The 14549-nt window shown below is 66.3% G+C and overlaps 2 protein-coding genes across 2 annotated transcripts; both read left to right on the forward strand.

Moving 5' to 3' along the window:
- The first annotated feature begins 509 nt into the window (after positions 1-509).
- On the forward strand, positions 510-5412 carry LOC131096877 (uncharacterized). The gene is made up of 7 exons (XM_058045519.1): positions 510-1512; positions 1666-1890; positions 1990-2093; positions 2186-2236; positions 2552-2918; positions 3317-3493; positions 3818-5412. The coding sequence occupies exons 1-7, from the start codon at positions 510-512 to the stop codon at positions 3919-3921; spliced, it is 2031 nt and encodes a 676-aa protein (XP_057901502.1). The 3' UTR covers positions 3922-5412.
- Positions 5413-5932: 520 nt separating this feature from the next.
- LOC131096878 (uncharacterized) lies at positions 5933-9429 on the forward strand. The gene is made up of 7 exons (XM_058045520.1): positions 5933-6935; positions 7089-7313; positions 7413-7516; positions 7609-7659; positions 7975-8341; positions 8740-8916; positions 9241-9429. The coding sequence occupies exons 1-7, from the start codon at positions 5933-5935 to the stop codon at positions 9342-9344; spliced, it is 2031 nt and encodes a 676-aa protein (XP_057901503.1). The 3' UTR covers positions 9345-9429.
- The last annotated feature ends 5120 nt before the right edge of the window (positions 9430-14549 follow it).

The raw sequence follows: 14549 nt of genomic DNA on the forward strand, positions 1-14549 counted from the left end.
CAGCAGAAGTCAGAGAGCTGCTAACAAGAGACTCTTCCTGCCCTCCACAGCCAGTTCAGGAGAGCTCCCCAGAGACAGAAGAACGTCAACTCCCTTTGTCTCTGGAGGATCTCTCTTCTCAGGCACACAGTAGTGGGGGCTTCCAGCTGGGAACCAACGTCCCGGGAGCCGTGGGCTGGATGCTGCTGGCACCAGCGCCCTTCCAGGTGCACCCCTGGCACCAGGGAACGATGCCTTGCCACAGGCTGAGCTCCCGTTCTCCCTGCCAGCAGCTTTCTCTGGCCACATCCATCTCCAGCCACGAGCCGGTTCTGCTGCCCTCGGGAGCGGGCTGGGCTCTGAGGGCACAGAGGAGCTGAGCGCTGCCCTGAGGCAGGGCTGTGATGTCCCCGGGCTGTGATGTCCAAGGGCTGTGATGTCCCCGGGCAGTGCCGGCCGCAGCACTGTGACATCACTGCGCTGCCGCTGGATAAGCCGGGCCAGCACCCGCGGCCGCCAGTGCAGTCGCGATGGGTCGTGCCGGAGCCACGAGTGACGGCGTCGTCCTGGGGACTGTGCTTGTCCTGCTGCTGGCCGCTGGGGCTGTCTGGTGGGCCCTTGGCCACCGGCACCCACCGAGCCGGCGGGCACGGACGGCAAAGAGGAGCGAGCGCCCCGGGGTCCGGCCCCGAGGCTCACGGAGGAACCGAGGAGCCCCTGTGGCTCCCAGGGCCCCAAGGCCTCGGGCGACTCGGCGCAAGCGGCCACGTGCTCCCGCCAGCCCCCTGGGCAGGCCCTGCAGCTGCGGCCCCTGCGTGGCTCTGGCCCAGGAGCTGCAGGAGCTGATGCGGCTGCTCCGGCATCCCAGAGGGACACGTGCGCCGCTCTACTCGGGGATGTGGCAGGCGCTGTGGAAACAACTGGAGGAGCTGGTGAAGCGAGGCCACCTGCCCTGCTGTGGCCCCTCCAGCTCCTCCCGAAGCCTCCATCCCTTCAAGAGGCTGCTCCCAGCAAGATTCTCCATCGCTGGGAGAGCCTCAAGGCCTGCAAGGATGGCACAGCAGGGGAGAGCCATCCGTGCAGGAACATCAGGCTGTCAGAGACCCTGCATCCTGCCAGGAGCCTCTGCTATCTCTGACAGCCTCCATCCCTCGCAGAGGCTCACTGAGACCTGTCAGCCTGCAGAAGATGCAGGGCCCGTGGACAGGTCTCCCAGCTCCCTTGGACGCACGGGCTTCAACAACGCGGGCGCACCCCTGACCCCTGACGTGGCCAGGGAAAGCCCAGAGGTCCAAACGGGAGCCCAGCCCGATCCAGGGGAGCCTTCTTGGGAGAAGCTGGCCAAGCAGCAAGCGTCCTGGAGCCAGCAGTGGTCATCCCACAGCTGCCAGGACGCTGTGCCGCTTGTGCCAGCTGGAGAAAGCCCGAGCCTGGTGGTGGAGACCAGCCTGGATACATCAAGGAGGCTCCTCCATCTCCAGGAAGCTGTCCCAAGACAGCCCTCGACTGCCACGAAGGGCTCTCCAATAGCAGGTGAGATCTCCTGAAGAGCTGTCTGAGGCTGCCCCGGGGCTCTTGAAGGGCACGGCCAGGCCAGGCCAGGGCCCCTGGGAGCAGCCCAGGGGTCACTGGCTCTTTCCTGTGCCTCTGATGGCACGGCTTCAGAAAGCCCTGCTTGCTTTGCAGCTGCTCCTGGCACCCCCCTGGGTGAAGAAGCCTCGGGCTGCAGCCCCGGCCATGGTCAATGGCAGAGTCCAGCCCACGAGGCCGGGGCCAGTGACGGTGCCGCCGTGCCCCGCTGCCCCGGGGCTCCTGCAGCCGCCTGTGCGCGCTGCCCAGGCCCGGCTCTGCCGCTCGCCAGCCCGGCGGCTGCGGAGCAGGGGCCGCTGCCCGGCGCGCAGCAGGGAGCAGGTGAGAGCGGAGCGGCCCGCGGGGGCCCGGCCCGCTGCACTCGCGGGCACTGGGGTGTTCCTGGGCGCAGGGCTGATGGCTGCTCTCGGCCTTTTGCAGGGCAAAGGAAGGAGCTGCAGGAGCTGTACCAGCTGGGCCCGCAGCTGGGCAGCGGTGGCTTTGGCACCGTTTTCTCGGGCATCCGCCTCTCCGACGGGAGACCGGTGAGTGGCCGCGACGGCCGGGCGTGGGACGAGGGGAAGCGCTGGGGAGGGGCAGGGCCGGAGCTCAGCCCTCCTCTCTCCATGGCTTGCAGGTGGCCATCAAACGCGTGTCCCGGGAGAGCGTCCTGCAGTGGGACGAGCTGGTGAGGGAGCGGGGCCGGCGGGACAGAGCGGGCCGGGTCAGGCAGGGAGAATCCCGGGGCGCCGACTGCCAGCGGGAGGCGGGGACAGCGGGCGCGGGCTCAGCGTGCAAGCCGCAGCATCGCGGGCCCGGCCGTGCCAAACAGCGGCGGCGGGGCCGGGCAGGGGCACCCCCCAAGCATCCCCTAGGCGGGGGGAAGCCCCAGCACCGGGGAGGCTGCGCAAGGGGGCACGGGGGCATCCCAGGCAGGGCGCAGCGCAGCAGCCCCGGGGCAGCATCAGGCCTGCCACAGGCACTGATTTTCTCCTCCTCGCAGCCCGACGGCACCCGCGTGCCCATGGAGGTCGTGCTGATGGAGAAGGTGGGCTCCAGCTGCTACAACATCATCCAGCTCCTCGACTGGTTCGAGCTGCCTGACAGCTTCGTGCTGGTGCTGGAGCGTCCGGAGGCATGGCAGGATCTCCTGCAGCTCCTGCTGGAGCAGGAGTTCCTGTGCGAGGAGATGGCGCGCTGGCTTTTCGTCCAGGTGCTGGAGGCCGTGCGGCACTGCACCGCCTGCGGCGTCCTGCACCGGGACATCAAGCCGGCGAACCTCCTCGTGGACCCGGAGAGCGGCGACCTGAAGCTCATCGACTTCGGTTGTGGCACCTTCCTCCAGGAGCGGGCCTACACGCGCTTTGCCGGTGAGCCCATGGCCCGGGCCCCGCTCCCGGTGCCAGGCACTGCAGGGCCCCACTCCCTCCTGGGCTGTGGGCTGCGGCCTTCAGCCAGCTGCCCTTTGGCCCAGGGCAGACGCAGTGCCCCGGGACCCGGCTGCCGGCCCTGCCGGCAGCAGGGGGGGCGGCAAAAGCCAGCTCCGGGCCTCCCGGCTCGGCAGGCCCGCAAGGGCTCGAGACGCTCCACGGGCCTTCTTTGCCTGGCACAATGGTTCCTTGGCTTTGGCCAGCTGGCTGGGGGACGCGGGGTGGCCTCGGGGGGGAAGCTGTGGCCGCGGGTGCAGCCCCTGCCTCAGCCAGGAGCCTGGCGCTGGGCTCTGGAAGGCAGCAGCCCGTGCCTGGACAGCGCCGCCCGTCTCCCCTAGGAACGCACGCCTACAGCCCGCCCGAGTGGGTCTGCCTTGGCTGCTACGACGGCCATGAAGCCACCGTTTGGTCCCTGGGCGTGCTGCTGTACGTCATGGTCTGCGGGAGACTCCCCTTTGAGGACGACCATGCCATCCTGCTGGGGCAGCCCTTCTTCTGGCAGCAGGTCTCTCCAGGTTGGTCTCCGGCCCCAAGCAGGCGGCTATGGCAGCCGGCGGCGCGCAGCCCGGCGCGGCCCTCACCCAGATCCGTGCACCGTCCGTCTGCCCCCAGGGCCGGCCGCAGGAGGTGGCCCGTGCCCACGGGGTCAGCGTGGCCCGCGTGGCCGAAGGAGGCGGCCGTGTCCCGCCGTGCCGCTCTCTGCCCGCGGGGCACGGTCGCTCGGGAGGCCGGCGCAGCCCCGAGCACACGCAGTGCGGCCGGGGCCCCGCGGGTGCCGGGGGCAGCTGGGCAGGAGCCTTCTGCCAGTGACCGGCGCTGTCTGTGCCTTCTCTCCGCAGAGTGCCAGCATCTGATCCGCTGGTGCTTGACCAAGCACCCCGCTTACAGGCCACAGCTGGAGGAGATCTTGCGCCACCCTTGGGTGCAGGGCAGGCGCTTTTGACACCTTGCTGGAGCCCCTGCTGCACCCACGTACAGAATCCCACACAGGACTGAGGACCCGAGAAATAAAACAACAACAAACCCATTGCAGCTAGTCAAGTCTGGTCCTTGTCAGCAACTTCAGCTAAAGAAACCTCTTGGGAAAAGGGGAGATCTGAGTGCTCCCCTCAGCCTTTGTCAAGCTTTCCATGCCTTTCCTCCAGGATGCTCCTTTTGTGTCTCCAAGCGCAGGCTGTAGTGCGGGTAGGAGGGGCTTGACACAGCCAAGAAATGCAACAGTGAAACAACAGCTGCCCTTTGAAAGTGACAGGGGCTTCTTGGTGTGTCTCCTGAAGTGACACACTGTCTCTGTGTGCATTGCAAGGGCCGGCTGGTGTCAGGGACAGAGACGTCTCCTCTCCAAAGCTCTGTGAAGAACCAGAAGCAGCAGAACGTCATTTCAGGTTGAGCCCTGATGAACTCTTCCTCTTTCTTTCCCTCTCATCGGCAGCAGGCAAATGCGCACCAGGCCTCGTGGCTCATGCCAGAGCCTTCTTCCTCCCCAGGAAGCCTCCTCCCAGTAAGGGAGGAGCCCCCACAGCCCAGGACTCTCCAGCTCAGCCCCCCTTGAGCCAGGCCGCCGTCTGAGCCCCAGGTGCCCTGGGCCAAGCGGGGATTGGGGGCCCTCTTGGCCACAGCTGCCACAAATGAATGGAGGCTCAAACCTCTGACAAGAGGAAAAGGGCCAGCAAAGCCTCAGCTCGAAGCATGAAGAGAGCAGACTTCAGGCTGCTCAGGGAACTGCTAAGCAAGGTCCCTGGGGAAAATGGTTTTGAAGGTGCTGGGGTCCATCAGTGCTGGTCGCTTTGGTAACATCACCTCCTAAGGACACAGAGCAGGTGATGCCCAAATGTCAGAAGCCGAGCAGGTGAGGCATGAGACTGGCTTGCCTGGACAGGCATCGTCTCTGGGAAAGGGGATGGAAAAGGAAGCTTTGTGCCCTGTGAATCCAGGTCAGGAGAAGAATACACAGATGCCTCTAACCAGTGCAGGGAGAAATTTGGTGTTGTGAAAGCTCAGCGGCAGATGAAGGTGGCCGGAAATGCAGGGCACGATAAAAAGAGTGGTTTTAAATACATTAATGGAGAAAAAACCCCGTTGTAGAAATAACCTTGAAATAAATGTTCCCTTCCAGAATATGGATGGTCACCTCCCAATCAAGGACACAGACGTGGCAAAGGAATTTAGGGTGCGTTTGTTGCCTCTGTCTTTGACGTTCATCCCTCCCTTCCCAGTGGGAAACATTGCACTGGTGTACCAAGGGACACTGCAAAGTCCTTGAAGAGGGCAAGCCCTGCTCAGCAGAAAGCAAAGCACCTCTGTTTGGAGCACAGCATTCCTTTCCATCCAAACCCAACACGTGCCAGCTACTGTGAAGAAAGAAACTGAATCCCAGTCCAAGCTAGAGCAGTGGGAGCACAGTGAGCGTTCCTTGCAAATCCCGATTTATTTAGAGCAGAGGCACAGCAGAAGTCAGAGAGCTGCTAACAAGAGGCTCTTCCTGCCCTCCACAGCCAGTTCAGGAGAGCTCCCCAGAGACAGAAGAATGTCAACTCCCTTTGTCTCTGGAGGATCTCTCTTCTCAGGCACACAGTAGTGGGGGCTTCCAGCTGGGAACCAACGTCCCGGGAGCCGTGGGCTGGATGCTGCTGGCACCAGCGCCCTTCCAGGTGCACCCCTGGCACCAGGGAACGATGCCTTGCCACAGGCTGAGCTCCCGTTCTCCCTGCCAGCAGCTTTCTCTGGCCACATCCATCTCCAGCCACGAGCCGGTTCTGCTGCCCTCGGGAGCGGGCTGGGCTCTGAGGGCACAGAGGAGCTGAGCGCTGCCCTGAGGCAGGGCTGTGATGTCCCCGGGCTGTCATGTCCAAGGGCTGTGATGTCCCCGGGCAGTGCCGGCCGCAGCACTGTGACATCACTGCGCTGCCGCTGGATAAGCCGGGCCAGCACCCGCGGCCGCCAGTGCAGTCGCGATGGGTCGTGCCGGAGCCACGAGTGACGGCGTCGTCCTGGGGACTGTGCTTGTCCTGCTGCTGGCCGCTGGGGCTGTCTGGTGGGCCCTTGGCCACCGGCACCCACCGAGCCGGCGGGCACGGACGGCAAAGAGGAGCGAGCGCCCCGGGGTCCGGCCCCGAGGCTCACGGAGGAACCGAGGAGCCCCTGTGGCTCCCAGGGCCCCCAGGCCTCGGGCGACTCGGCGCAAGCGGCCACGTGCTCCCGCCAGCCCCCTGGGCAGGCCCTGCAGCTGCGGCCCCTGCGTGGCTCTGGCCCAGGAGCTGCAGGAGCTGATGCGGCTGCTCCGGCATCCCAGAGGGACACGTGCGCCGCTCTACTCGGGGATGTGGCAGGCGCTGTGGAAACAACTGGAGGAGCTGGTGAAGCGAGGCCACCTGCCCTGCTGTGGCCCCTCCAGCTCCTCCCGAAGCCTCCATCCCTTCAAGAGGCTGCTCCCAGCAAGATTCTCCATCGCTGGGAGAGCCTCAAGGCCTGCAAGGATGGCACAGCAGGGGAGAGCCATCCGTGCAGGAACATCAGGCTGTCAGAGACCCTGCATCCTGCCAGGAGCCTCTGCTATCTCTGACAGCCTCCATCCCTCGCAGAGGCTCACTGAGACCTGTCAGCCTGCAGAAGATGCAGGGCCCGTGGACAGGTCTCCCAGCTCCCTTGGACGCACGGGCTTCAACAACGCGGGCGCACCCCTGACCCCTGACATGGCCAGGGAAAGCCCAGAAGTCCAAACGGGAGCCCAGCCCGATCCAGGGGAGCCTTCTTGGGAGAAGCTGGCCAAGCAGCAAGCGTCCTGGAGCCAGCAGTGGTCATCCCACAGCTGCCAGGACGCTGTGCCGCTTGTGCCAGCTGGAGAAAGCCCGAGCCTGGTGGTGGAGACCAGCCTGGATACATCAAGGAGGCTCCTCCATCTCCAGGAAGCTGTCCCAAGACAGCCCTCGACTGCCACGAAGGGCTCTCCAATAGCAGGTGAGATCTCCTGAAGAGCTGTCTGAGGCTGCCCCGGGGCTCTTGAAGGGCACGGCCAGGCCAGGCCAGGGCCCCTGGGAGCAGCCCAGGGGTCACTGGCTCTTTCCTGTGCCTCTGATGGCACGGCTTCAGAAAGCCCTGCTTGCTTTGCAGCTGCTCCTGGCACCCCCCTGGGTGAAGAAGCCTCGGGCTGCAGCCCCGGCCATGGTCAATGGCAGAGTCCAGCCCACGAGGCCGGGGCCAGTGACGGTGCCGCCGTGCCCCGCTGCCCCGGGGCTCCTGCAGCCGCCTGTGCGCGCTGCCCAGGCCCGGCTCTGCCGCTCGCCAGCCCGGCGGCTGCGGAGCAGGGGCCGCTGCCCGGCGCGCAGCAGGGAGCAGGTGAGAGCGGAGCGGCCCGCGGGGGCCCGGCCCGCTGCACTCGCGGGCACTGGGGTGTTCCTGGGCGCAGGGCTGATGGCTGCTCTCGGCCTTTTGCAGGGCAAAGGAAGGAGCTGCAGGAGCTGTACCAGCTGGGCCCGCAGCTGGGCAGCGGTGGCTTTGGCACCGTTTTCTCGGGCATCCGCCTCTCCGACGGGAGACCGGTGAGTGGCCGCGACGGCCGGGCGTGGGACGAGGGGAAGCGCTGGGGAGGGGCAGGGCCGGAGCTCAGCCCTCCTCTCTCCATGGCTTGCAGGTGGCCATCAAACGCGTGTCCCGGGAGAGCGTCCTGCAGTGGGACGAGCTGGTGAGGGAGCGGGGCCGGCGGGACAGAGCGGGCCGGGTCAGGCAGGGAGAATCCCGGGGCGCCGACTGCCAGCGGGAGGCGGGGACAGCGGGCGCGGGCTCAGCGTGCAAGCCGCAGCATCGCGGGCCCGGCCGTGCCAAACAGCGGCGGCGGGGCCGGGCAGGGGCACCCCCCAAGCATCCCCTAGGCGGGGGGAAGCCCCAGCACCGGGGAGGCTGCGCAAGGGGGCACGGGGGCATCCCAGGCAGGGCGCAGCGCAGCAGCCCCGGGGCAGCATCAGGCCTGCCACAGGCACTGATTTTCTCCTCCTCGCAGCCCGACGGCACCCGCGTGCCCATGGAGGTCGTGCTGATGGAGAAGGTGGGCTCCAGCTGCTACAACATCATCCAGCTCCTCGACTGGTTCGAGCTGCCTGACAGCTTCGTGCTGGTGCTGGAGCGTCCGGAGGCATGGCAGGATCTCCTGCAGCTCCTGCTGGAGCAGGAGTTCCTGTGCGAGGAGATGGCGCGCTGGCTTTTCGTCCAGGTGCTGGAGGCCGTGCGGCACTGCACCGCCTGCGGCGTCCTGCACCGGGACATCAAGCCGGCGAACCTCCTCGTGGACCCGGAGAGCGGCGACCTGAAGCTCATCGACTTCGGTTGTGGCACCTTCCTCCAGGAGCGGGCCTACACGCGCTTTGCCGGTGAGCCCATGGCCCGGGCCCCGCTCCCGGTGCCAGGCACTGCAGGGCCCCACTCCCTCCTGGGCTGTGGGCTGCGGCCTTCAGCCAGCTGCCCTTTGGCCCAGGGCAGACGCAGTGCCCCGGGACCCGGCTGCCGGCCCTGCCGGCAGCAGGGGGGGCGGCAAAAGCCAGCTCCGGGCCTCCCGGCTCGGCAGGCCCGCAAGGGCTCGAGACGCTCCACGGGCCTTCTTTGCCTGGCACAATGGTTCCTTGGCTTTGGCCAGCTGGCTGGGGGACGCGGGGTGGCCTCGGGGGGGAAGCTGTGGCCGCGGGTGCAGCCCCTGCCTCAGCCAGGAGCCTGGCGCTGGGCTCTGGAAGGCAGCAGCCCGTGCCTGGACAGCGCCGCCCGTCTCCCCTAGGAACGCACGCCTACAGCCCGCCCGAGTGGGTCTGCCTTGGCTGCTACGACGGCCATGAAGCCACCGTTTGGTCCCTGGGCGTGCTGCTGTACGTCATGGTCTGCGGGAGACTCCCCTTTGAGGACGACCATGCCATCCTGCTGGGGCAGCCCTTCTTCTGGCAGCAGGTCTCTCCAGGTTGGTCTCCGGCCCCAAGCAGGCGGCTATGGCAGCCGGCGGCGCGCAGCCCGGCGCGGCCCTCACCCAGATCCGTGCACCGTCCGTCTGCCCCCAGGGCCGGCCGCAGGAGGTGGCCCGTGCCCACGGGGTCAGCGTGGCCCGCGTGGCCGAAGGAGGCGGCCGTGTCCCGCCGTGCCGCTCTCTGCCCGCGGGGCACGGTCGCTCGGGAGGCCGGCGCAGCCCCGAGCACACGCAGTGCGGCCGGGGCCCCGCGGGTGCCGGGGGCAGCTGGGCAGGAGCCTTCTGCCAGTGACCGGCGCTGTCTGTGCCTTCTCTCCGCAGAGTGCCAGCATCTGATCCGCTGGTGCTTGACCAAGCACCCCGCTTACAGGCCACAGCTGGAGGAGATCTTGCGCCACCCTTGGGTGCAGGGCAGGCGCTTTTGACACCTTGCTGGAGCCCCTGCTGCACCCACGTACAGAATCCCACACAGGACTGAGGACCCGAGAAATAAAACAACAACAAACCCATTGCAGCTAGTCAAGTCTGGTCCTTGTCAGCAACTTCAGCTAAAGAAACCTCTTGGGAAAGGGGGAGATCTGAGTGCTCCCCTCAGCCTTTGTCAAGCTTTCCATGCCTTTCCTCCAGGATGCTCCTTTTGTGTCTCCAAGCGCAGGCTGTAGTGCGGGTAGGAGGGGCTTGACACAGCCAAGAAATGCAACAGTGAAACAACAGCTGCCCTTTGAAAGTGACAGGGGCTTCTTGGTGTGTCTCCTGAAGTGACACACTGTCTCTGTGTGCATTGCAAGGGCCGGCTGGTGTCAGGGACAGAGACGTCTCCTCTCCAAAGCTCTGTGAAGAACCAGAAGCAGCAGAACGTCATTTCAGGTTGAGCCCTGATGAACTCTTCCTCTTTCTTTCCCTCTCATCGGCAGCAGGCAAATGCGCACCAGGCCTCGTGGCTCATGCCAGAGCCTTCTTCCTCCCCAGGAAGCCTCCTCCCAGTAAGGGAGGAGCCCCCACAGCCCAGGACTCTCCAGCTCAGCCCCCCTTGAGCCAGGCCGCCGTCTGAGCCCCAGGTGCCCTGGGCCAAGCGGGGATTGGGGGCCCTCTTGGCCACAGCTGCCACAAATGAATGGAGGCTCAAACCTCTGACAAGAGGAAAAGGGCCAGCAAAGCCTCAGCTCGAAGCATGAAGAGAGCAGACTTCAGGCTGCTCAGGGAACTGCTAAGCAAGGTCCCTGGGGAAAATGGTTTTGAAGGTGCTGGGGTCCATCAGTGCTGGTCGCTTTGGTAACATCACCTCCTAAGGACACAGAGCAGGTGATGCCCAAATGTCAGAAGCCGAGCAGGTGAGGCATGAGACTGGCTTGCCTGGACAGGCATCGTCTCTGGGAAAGGGGATGGAAAAGGAAGCTTTGTGCCCTGTGAATCCAGGTCAGGAGAAGAATACACAGATGCCTCTAACCAGTGCAGGGAGAAATTTGGTGTTGTGAAAGCTCAGCGGCAGATGAAGGTGGCCGGAAATGCAGGGCACGATAAAAAGAGTGGTTTTAAATACATTAATGGAGAAAAAACCCCGTTGTAGAAATAACCTTGAAATAAATGTTCCCTTCCAGAATATGGATGGTCACCTCCCAATCAAGGACACAGACGTGGCAAAGGAATTTAGGGTGCGTTTGTTGCCTCTGTCTTTGACGTTCATCCCTCCCTTCCCAGTGGGAAACATTGCACTGGTGTACCAAGGGACACTGCAAAGTCCTTGAAGAGGGCAAGCCCTGCTCAGCAGAAAGCAAAGCACCTCTGTTTGGAGCACAGCATTCCTTTCCATCCAAACCCAACACGTGCCAGCTACTGTGAAGAAAGAAACTGAATCCCAGTCCAAGCTAGAGCAGTGGGAGCACAGTGAGCGTTCCTTGCAAATCCCGATTTATTTAGAGCAGAGGCACAGCAGAAGTCAGAGAGCTGCTAACAAGAGACTCTTCCTGCCCTCCACAGCCAGTTCAGGAGAGCTCCCCAGAGACAGAAGAACGTCAACTCCCTTTGTCTCTGGAGGATCTCTCTTCTCAGGCACACAGTAGTGGGGGCTTCCAGCTGGGAACCAACGTCCCGGGAGCCGTGGGCTGGATGCTGCTGGCACCAGCGCCCTTCCAGGTGCACCCCTGGCACCAGGGAACGATGCCTTGCCACAGGCTGAGCTCCCGTTCTCCCTGCCAGCAGCTTTCTCTGGCCACATCCATCTCCAGCCACGAGCCGGTTCTGCTGCCCTCGGGAGCGGGCTGGGCTCTGAGGGCACAGAGGAGCTGAGCGCTGCCCTGAGGCAGGGCTGTGATGTCCCCGGGCTGTGATGTCCAAGGGCTGTGATGTCCCCGGGCAGTGCCGGCCGCAGCACTGTGACATCACTGCGCTGCCGCTGGATAAGCCGGGCCAGCACCCGCGGCCGCCAGTGCAGTCGCGATGGGTCGTGCCGGAGCCACGAGTGACGGCGTCGTCCTGGGGACTGTGCTTGTCCTGCTGCTGGCCGCTGGGGCTGTCTGGTGGGCCCTTGGCCACCGGCACCCACCGAGCCGGCGGGCACGGACGGCAAAGAGGAGCGAGCGCCCCGGGGTCCGGCCCCGAGGCTCACGGAGGAACCGAGGAGCCCCTGTGGCTCCCAGGGCCCCCAGGCCTCGGGCGACTCGGCGCAAGCGGCCACGTGCTCCCGCCAGCCCCCTGGGCAGGCCCTGCAGCTGCGGCCCCTGCGTGGCTCTGGCCCAGGAGCTGCAGGAGCTGATGCGGCTGCTCCGGCATCCCAGAGGGACACGTGCGCCGCTCTACTCGGGGATGTGGCAGGCGCTGTGGAAACAACTGGAGGAGCTGGTGAAGCGAGGCCACCTGCCCTGCTGTGGCCCCTCCAGCTCCTCCCGAAGCCTCCATCCCTTCAAGAGGCTGCTCCCAGCAAGATTCTCCATCGCTGGGAGAGCCTCAAGGCCTGCAAGGATGGCACAGCAGGGGAGAGCCATCCGTGCAGGAACATCAGGCTGTCAGAGACCCTGCATCCTGCCAGGAGCCTCTGCTATCTCTGACAGCCTCCATCCCTCGCAGAGGCTCACTGAGACCTGTCAGCCTGCAGAAGATGCAGGGCCCATGGACAGGTCTCCCAGCTCCCTTGGACGCACGGGCTTCAACAACGCGGGCGCACCCCTGACCCCTGACATGGCCAGGGAAAGCCCAGAAGTCCAAACGGGAGCCCAGCCCGATCCAGGGGAGCCTTCTTGGGAGAAGCTGGCCAAGCAGCAAGCGTCCTGGAGCCAGCAGTGGTCATCCCACAGCTGCCAGGACGCTGTGCCGCTTGTGCCAGCTGGAGAAAGCCCGAGCCTGGTGGTGGAGACCAGCCTGGATACATCAAGGAGGCTCCTCCATCTCCAGGAAGCTGTCCCAAGACAGCCCTCGACTGCCACGAAGGGCTCTCCAATAGCAGGTGAGATCTCCTGAAGAGCTGTCTGAGGCTGCCCCGGGGCTCTTGAAGGGCACGGCCAGGCCAGGCCAGGGCCCCTGGGAGCAGCCCAGGGGTCACTGGCTCTTTCCTGTGCCTCTGATGGCACGGCTTCAGAAAGCCCTGCTTGCTTTGCAGCTGCTCCTGGCACCCCCCTGGGTGAAGAAGCCTCGGGCTGCAGCCCCGGCCATGGTCAATGGCAGAGTCCAGCCCACGAGGCCGGGGCCAGTGACGGTGCCGCCGTGCCCCGCTGCCCCGGGGCTCCTGCAGCCGCCTGTGCGCGCTGCCCAGGCCCGGCTCTGCCGCTCGCCAGCCCGGCGGCTGCGGAGCAGGGGCCGCTGCCCGGCGCGCAGCAGGGAGCAGGTGAGAGCGGAGCGGCCCGCGGGGGCCCGGCCCGCTGCACTCGCGGGCACTGGGGTGTTCCTGGGCGCAGGGCTGATGGCTGCTCTCGGCCTTTTGCAGGGCAAAGGAAGGAGCTGCAGGAGCTATACCAGCTGGGCCCGCAGCTGGGCAGCGGTGGCTTTGGCACCGTTTTCTCGGGCATCCGCCTCTCCGACGGGAGACCGGTGAGTGGCCGCGACGGCCGGGCGTGGGACGAGGGGAAGCGCTGGGGAGGGGCAGGGCCGGAGCTCAGCCCTCCTCTCTCCATGGCTTGCAGGTGGCCATCAAACGCGTGTCCCGGGAGAGCGTCCTGCAGTGGGACGAGCTGGTGAGGGAGCGGGGCCGGCGGGACAGAGCGGGCCGGGTCAGGCAGGGAGAATCCCGGGGCGCCGACTGCCAGCGGGAGGCGGGGACAGCAGGCGCGGGCTCAGCGTGCAAGCCGCAGCATCGCGGGCCCGGCCGTGCCAAACAGCGGCAGCGGGGCCGGGCAGGGGCACCCCCCAAGCATCCCCTAGGCGGGGGGAAGCCCCAGCACCGGGGAGGCTGCGCAAGGGGGCACGGGGGCATCCCAGGCAGGGCGCAGCGCAGCAGCCCCGGGGCAGCATCAGGCCTGCCACAGGCACTGATTTTCTCCTCCTCGCAGCCCGACGGCACCCGCGTGCCCATGGAGGTCGTGCTGATGGAGAAGGTGGGCTCCAGCTGCTACAACATCATCCAGCTCCTCGACTGGTTCGAGCTGCCTGACAGCTTCGTGCTGGTGCTGGAGCGTCCGGAGGCATGGCAGGATCTCCTGCAGCTCCTGCTGGAGCAGGAGTTCCTGTGCGAGGAGATGGCGCGCTGGCTTTTCGTCCAGGTGCTGGAGGCCGTGCGGCACTGCACCGCCTGCGGCGTCCTGCACCGGGACATCAAGCCGGCGAACCTCCTCGTGGACCCGGAGAGCGGCGACCTGAAGCTCATCGACTTCGGTTGCGGCACCTTCCTCCAGGAGCGGGCCTACACGCGCTTTGCCGGTGAGCCCATGGCCCGGGCCCCGCTCCCGGTGCCAGGCACTGCAGGGCCCCACTCCCTCCTGGGCTGTGGGCTGCGGCCTTCAGCCAGCTGCCCTTTGGCCCAGGGCAGACGCAGTGCCCCGGGACCCGGCTGCCGGCCCTGCCGGCAGCAGGGGGGGCGGCAAAAGCCAGCTCCGGGCCTCCCGGCTCGGCAGGCCCGCAAGGGCTCGAGACGCTCCACGGGCCTTCTTTGCCTGGCACAATGGTTCCTTGGCTTTGGCCAGCTGGCTGGGGGACGCGGGGTGGCCTCGGGGGGGAAGCTGTGGCCGCGGGTGCAGCCCCTGCCTCAGCCAGGAGCCTGGCGCTGGGCTCTGGAAGGCAGCAGCCCGTGCCTGGACAGCGCCGCCCGTCTCCCCTAGGAACGCACGCCTACAGCCCGCCCGAGTGGGTCTGCCTTGGCTGCTACGACGGCCATGAAGCCACCGTTTGGTCCCTGGGCGTGCTGCTGTACGTCATGGTCTGCGGGAGACTCCCCTTTGAGGACGACCATGCCATCCTGCTGGGGCAGCCCTTCTTCTGGCAGCAGGTCTCTCCAGGTTGGTCTCCGGCCCCAAGCAGGCGGCTATGGCAGCCGGCGGCGCGCAGCCCGGCGCGGCCCTCACCCAGCTCGGTGCACCGTCCGTCTGCCCCCAGGGCCGGCCGCAGGAGGTGGCCCGTGCCCACGGGGTCAGCGTGGCCCGCGTGGCCGAAGGAGGCGGCCGTGTCCCGCCGTGCCGCTCTCTGCCCGCGGGGCACGGTCGCTCGGG

Source organism: Melospiza georgiana, chromosome 2 (genome assembly GCF_028018845.1).
Source record: "Melospiza georgiana isolate bMelGeo1 chromosome 2, bMelGeo1.pri, whole genome shotgun sequence".
NCBI classification, from domain to species: Eukaryota; Metazoa; Chordata; class Aves; order Passeriformes; family Passerellidae; genus Melospiza; species Melospiza georgiana.